Source organism: Pediculus humanus, genomic scaffold (genome assembly GCF_000006295.1).
Source record: "Pediculus humanus corporis 1103172108284 genomic scaffold, whole genome shotgun sequence".
Lineage (NCBI taxonomy): Eukaryota > Metazoa > Arthropoda > Insecta > Psocodea > Pediculidae > Pediculus > Pediculus humanus.
In genome coordinates this window covers 172,355-178,959 of record NW_002987853.1, presented here as the reverse complement: position 1 = coordinate 178,959, position 6,605 = coordinate 172,355, and the positions used below count along the sequence as shown (strand labels likewise).

The 6,605-nt window shown below is 28.1% G+C and overlaps 1 protein-coding gene across 1 annotated transcript in view; it reads left to right on the top strand.

The window, feature by feature from the left end:
- Positions 1–310: 310 nt before the first annotated feature.
- Phum_PHUM519850 (Netrin-1 precursor, putative) overlaps positions 311–6,605 on the top strand; it is a gene marked incomplete at both ends in the record, with an annotated part of 64,150 nt that continues 57,855 nt past the window's right edge. Inside the window, 2 exons of the mRNA XM_002431253.1 lie at positions 311–1,229; positions 1,347–1,823. Coding sequence (XP_002431298.1) covers positions 311–1,229; positions 1,347–1,823 — 1,396 coding nt within the window. The remainder of the gene's footprint in view (positions 1,230–1,346; positions 1,824–6,605) is intronic.

The window sequence follows — 6,605 nt, the reverse complement described above, 5'->3', positions numbered from 1 at the left end:
TATGATTTAATAAAAAAAAATTATGATTTAAAAAAAATTTTTTTTTTTAATAACATTTTTTTTCTCTCTTCTTCCAGGTTTTCTTTCCAGGACCGGAGAGAAAAAAGAAAAAAATAATTTTATTATTATTATTATTAAACTTTGGATTAGTAACTCAACTAGTTAAAAGTTGAAAAGTTAAAACAGAAAAAAAAAAAAAATTTTAAAGAATTTTTTTTTTTTTTTTTGTAAATGAAAAAAACAATTTTTATTATCGGTGAGAATAAATGTTGTATTGTCAGTGAATAATAATAATAACAATAAGAAAAAAATGGCGCTAATTTGCAAATATTTCACATTTGGCGTTTTGTACCTGATACTATTATTCAAAAATTCACAGTGCGGCGGAGATGGTTTTTTTAAAATGTATTCGATTCAACAAAATCCACCGGATCCATGTTACGACGATAATAAACCGAAAAAATGCGTACCGGATTTCGTTAACGCCGCATTTGAAAAACCCGTGCAAGCATCGAGCGTTTGCGGTGTGACGTCACCGGTCAGGTATTGCGACGTACCGGACATACCGGGAACGAGTAATTGTCACATATGTGACGATACGGTACCGAAAAAACGACACCCGGCATCGTATTTAACGGATTTGAATAATCCGAGCAACGTGACGTGTTGGAGATCCGAACCGCAATTGACTCCATCGTCACCCAACAGCCCACCTGACAACGTCACGTTCATACTTCCGCTTGGTAAAAAATACGAATTAACTTACGTAAGTTTGCAATTTTGTCCGCAAGCATTAAAACCCGATTCGATCGCAATATATAAAAGCATGGATTACGGTAAAACGTGGCAGGCCCTTCAATTTTACTCCGGACAGTGTAAGAAAGTTTACGGAAGATCAAACAGAGCAATCATAACGAAAGCAAACGAACAAGAAGCACTTTGCACGGATTCCCACAGGTTCCACGCAGAAAATACAAAATCGGTCATTAACAGAATCGCATTTAGTACTCTGGAAGGTAGGCCGAGTGCAAACGATTTCGACAACAGTCCCGTTTTGCAAGATTGGGTCACAGCAACGGACATAAAAGTAACGTTTAATCGTTTGCATTTTCCACAAATAAAAGACGACAATCTAAACGAACCTCTTTTGGAAAAGAATAGAAAAGATGATAGGAAATCAAACATGGATTTGAAAAGAGGTTACGACGACAAAAGAATATCATACGATGGTAAAAAAATGGATGACAAAAAAAAAGGTTACGATGATAAAAAACAAAACGGTAGAAATATATTTAACAACAATGGCGGCGGTGGTGACGACGACGTTGCTGATTTCACTGACGAAGACGACGAAGATGACGACGACAACGACGATCTCGAAGAAAAATTAAACATGAATTTAAATTTAAACAAAATACCGAATCAAACGAAACTTCCCTCTGGAACCATGCAAAACCAAATGCAAAAACACGGATCGGGAAACGAACCTGGATTGAAATCCCAAATCGACATGAATTCAAACGGTATCCCTAAATTTATCGGGCCGATGAACTTACACACATCGCCGCTAATAACAAACAATCTCGTGACTTCTACAACAACAACCACGATGACTTATCAGTATTCCGTATCGGATTTCGCTGTCGGTGGCAGATGCAAATGCAACGGTCACGCTAGTAGATGCATTCCAACGGGTCGTGATGGTCAACTCACGTGCGATTGTAAACATAATACGGCTGGAAGGGATTGCGAACGTTGCAAACCGTTTTTTTTCGATCGTCCATGGGGAAGAGCAACAGAACGTGATGCCAACGAATGCAAGGGTAAGTTTTCTTTTATTTTATTTTTACAACCGCATACAAACAAACAAACAAAAATCGATTTTCAGGTTTTAATTAATTTCATCAATTATTTTCGCTTGATACGAACCTGAAACCCGAATCGATTTTTTTGTTTTTTTTTACTCTTTTCCATAATTTTTATGTTAATTTAAAAAAATACGCTCCAGGGGAAAAATTTTTCTCCAGAATAAATTTCACGTGCGTTATTTTTTTTTTTTTATTAACGGTAATTCAAACCCGAAAAGGTCGACCACCTAAAAAAAAATTATTATTATTATTATTACTACGTATAACAAATCTTCGAGCCTGATTTAAGACCTTAAAAAAAAAACGTCTACATTGTTATTTTTTTTGTTTACAACGGATCCCGCATACTTTTTTTATTAAAAATTTTCCCACAACAACAACAACAACGACAACGACAAACAACAAAAACCTGGAATTCAATATCCGAATCGATATCTAAACTTTTTTTTTTCCAAAATCGTTTAAGATATCGTTAAAAGCATTCATTTTTATATAAAAAAAGAAAATATTGCACAATTCCAAAAAAAAAAAAACTTCTTTTCATAATAATCGTAAAAACTGGATTTAAACAACCGACATAAAAGTTATCAATTTGTTTTTGTACAAAATTTATACGTTTGTCCATTCCAATCCTTGTTTTTATTTCATATTATTATTATTATTATTATCATTATTATTATTTTTGTTTGTTCCAAAATTATGTCCGAAATCACACACACACACAAACATTTCCAAACGTTCTTTTCCGCCATTTTGTATTTTTTTTTTTTTTTTAAACTTTTAATTAATTTTTAATTTGTTTACTTTTTTAATTTTTATTTTATTTTTAATCACGTGTCGTTGGTCACGTGTTACCTTCAACGTCATGAATTTCTTTTTAAATTTTTTTTGTTTTGAAATTTCGCGCCAAAATTTTATTTGGGGAAAAAAAAACGAAACAAAACAAATTTTTTTTTTTTTTTTACTTTTGATAAAAATGTAACAACAAACAAACAAACAAACGAACAAACAATAATTCGAGTTTAATTTAATTTTATTTTTATATTTTATTTCAACCCTTTAAATGACATTAAAATAATAATAATAATAATAATAAAAGTTTTTTTTTTCACCCTCGTTTCATTTACAATAAAAAACATCAAATATTATTATTATCTCTTGATAAGTTCAGACTCGAACCTTTCCCGTATAAATTCATCGCTCATCTCTCTCTCCCCCTTCCTCCCTATCTCTCTCTCTCTCTCTCTCATCGTTACGTATATCCAATAACGTTTATTACAACGATAAGGGTAGTTTTGAAAAACAACCCCTAAACATTGTTTCATCGTTTTTCGCCTTGGAAAAAAAAATTTTTTTTTTTTTTGTTTTGTTTTTTTAAATTCGTTTTTTTTTTTTTATATTTTTTTTTTTTGCCTTACGCGCTTACAAAACCTTTTGACCTTTTTTACAAAACCTTTTTTTTTGAGGGGGAAGGGCAGGGGGGATTTGATGGCGACATCCCAAAATTATTATTAATAATTATTAAAGTAAAAAAAAAAAAATTTAACACGTAGAATTTTTTTTTTTAATCAAAAGTATCACGATCGTTATTATCATCATCATCATCATCATTGTTGTTGTTGTTTGTTGTTGTTGTTGTCGTTGTTTTGTTCGTTTTAAATAAAACATTCAAAAAAAAAATTTTTTATTTATACACCGCGAATGACTTTAAAAAATATGACGTAGGATTCAAATTTTAATTGGAAAACTAGTTTTGTACCTTTTTTTTAAAGTTCTTCTTCCTTTTTAGTTTTTTTTTTTTTTTTAAATTTATTTTTATATCCTTATTTTGTTATAAAAAAACATTATCTTATTAAACCTGAAGTTCCAGTACTGTAAAAATAAATAAACAAACAAACAAACTTGATGGAAGTTAACAAACGAACGACGATCCGACATTTTTATTTTTAAAAAAAAAATAATTATCAATTAAATATCGATCCGATTTTTAGTTTAATTTAGTTTTTTTATTTTGTAATTTATCTGATAAAATTACGACTAATTACGACTAATTAATAATAAATTAATAATAATAATTAAAAATAAATATGACGGGTGCCTGAATATGACGTGTTTCCTCTGAGTACGTTCACGAATTTTTGTTTTGTTTTATTACTCTATGATTTTGATTTCGATTCGAATTTATTCGTTTTCTTCAATACTCCCACACTTTTACACTATCTAAACCGATTATATTTTATCAACCACCACTCTCGGGGAGGGGGAGGGGAGAGATTATTGTGTCGGGAACCCATATGCTAATTTAAAAATAGAATAGTAATAATAATAGAATGAATATATTTTAAAATTTTAATAATAAATTCATTCACGATTGAATATATTTGACCTTCTTCTTTTTCTTCTTTTTCTTTTCTTCTTCTTCTTCTATCGTATCCTTAAATATGTTAAAAACGAATAAGAGGAGAATCGATGCCACCCAGAAGTTTTTGAGTGGCCACCTGGGTGACTCACCTTATTATAAGGTAAACAATATAAACATTTCTCTCTCTCTCTCTCTATTGTGATATTTTAAATTTTTAATAAAAATTTTTTTTTTTCAACAATATCAAAAAATAATAATAATAATACCTAGCTTATATATATGTATATTTCGTTTTGATATCGTTCTTGGTTACGGCCCTGAAATTTTATTACCGAAAGAAAAAAAATAAAAATCGATAAAAATTTACAATGAATTTAATGCATAAAAAAAAAAAAAAAAAAAAAAATAGAGGGAGAGATGAGGAAAGAAAACAGAAAAATAAAGAGATGATAGAGAGAGAGAGAAAGAGTGGAGAGAAGGAAAAAAAGAGAGAGTGAGAGAGAAAGAGAGAGAGAGAGATTTAAATTTAATCCAGTTAACTTTAAGCCAATTTTATTCACTATGAAAAAAAAAAAAAAAAAGTTTGAAATTTTAAAATCTCACCATAACCATATGTTCTTTTTACTCTGTTGAAATTTTTCTTTAAAGAAAAGGTACCGAAAAAGGCTCTCTCGAACATCAAATAATAATAATAATAATAATAATAAGGTTGAACATCTGCTCGGTTTAAAAAAAAAAAATCGCCATCCACGAAAATTTCATTTATTTAAAAAAATTTTTTTTATTATTATTTTTCGATGCGATATACCTGTCGAAGGTGAGTCGTAAATATAGTAATAATAATAATAATAATAATAATAATAATAATAATTTGTTGTGGATTGTACGAGTCCAAGTAGAAAGAGAGAGAGAGAGAAAATCTATTCAAAAAAAAATGCGAGAAAGAAACTCGCCGAACTATAGAAAAAATAAAATAAAAATAAACGAGAAAGGTGTTGAAGTTTTTATAAAATAAGTAGGCGCGGTTAATGACGTTTAAAAAAAAAAACATTTTAACTAAAAGGCCCGAAATTGAACGAAAAAAAAAAAAAAAAAAAAAAAAAAACTATTAATAATAATTATAAAAAAAAAAAAAAGTTAATAATTTGTTTTGAAACGCACGCGTGAATATGGCGATAATAATAATAATAATAATTTTTTAAATTTATTTAGTCTGGTTTGTTGTTGTTGTTGTTGTTAATGAATAATAACAAAATAACTTACGTACATCAAAAAAAAGAAAAAAAATTGTTTTAAAACAATAAATAACTTATCATCAAAATATTTATAAAAAAAAAAACAATATGGGTGCAGTCGAACGAATGAATTTTCATTTTATTATCATTATTATCATTATCATTATTAATGAATGACAGAAGAAGAAGAAGAAAAAAAATTTTTTTTTTTTAAAACATTTATTTTTACCAAATGAGTTTGTGTCATCAATTGTTTAAATCGGTCATTTGATAATAAAATACAACTTACGACCCATCTTTTTTAAAAAATATGAATGAGAGAGAGAGAGAGAGAGAGAGAGAGAGAGAGAGAGAGAGAGAGAGAGAGAGAGATATTACACCAATATACCTGATAATAATAATATGTATGTAGTAAACCTTAATTTTCTCATAAATAATAATATCAGGACTTGATGACAAAAAATAAATAAATCATAAAAATCAACCTGAAACAACTCACATTGTACAACATGCATTAATAACAACCAGAACAACAACAACAAACAAACAAAAAACTTTTTAACGCGTCTTCACCAAATCTAAAAAATTAGATAAGAGAGAGAGAGAGAGAGAGAGAGAGAGAGAAAATGTTAAGTTTATCTTAATGGAAGACCGGATGAATTTTTTTTTGTTGAAATATTTCAAAAAATTATTATTGACGAATTTATTATTTATCCTTTTTTTTTTCTCATATAAAATACCCCGTTTATTTATCCACGTGTTTATTATTATTATTATTAATATTATCGGTAAAAAAAAAAAAATGACATTATTATTATTAACAAACGAATTTTTTTTTCATCTTCTTCTTCCTGTTTTAAAAAGGTGGAGTGGAAGGTCAATATAAAAACCAGAAACGTTTTTTTTTTTTTATTTAAAAATAAAATTTATGTCTATTTTTTAACTTGGAATTTCTCTTACGTATTAATATCGTCGCATTTACGATACACACATATAAGAGAAAATATTAATAGAGACGATGAAGACGTTTATTTACTCTATGAAATTTTCTTTTTCGATTTGTATATATATATATATATATATATATATATATATATATATATATATATATATATATATATATATATATATATATATATA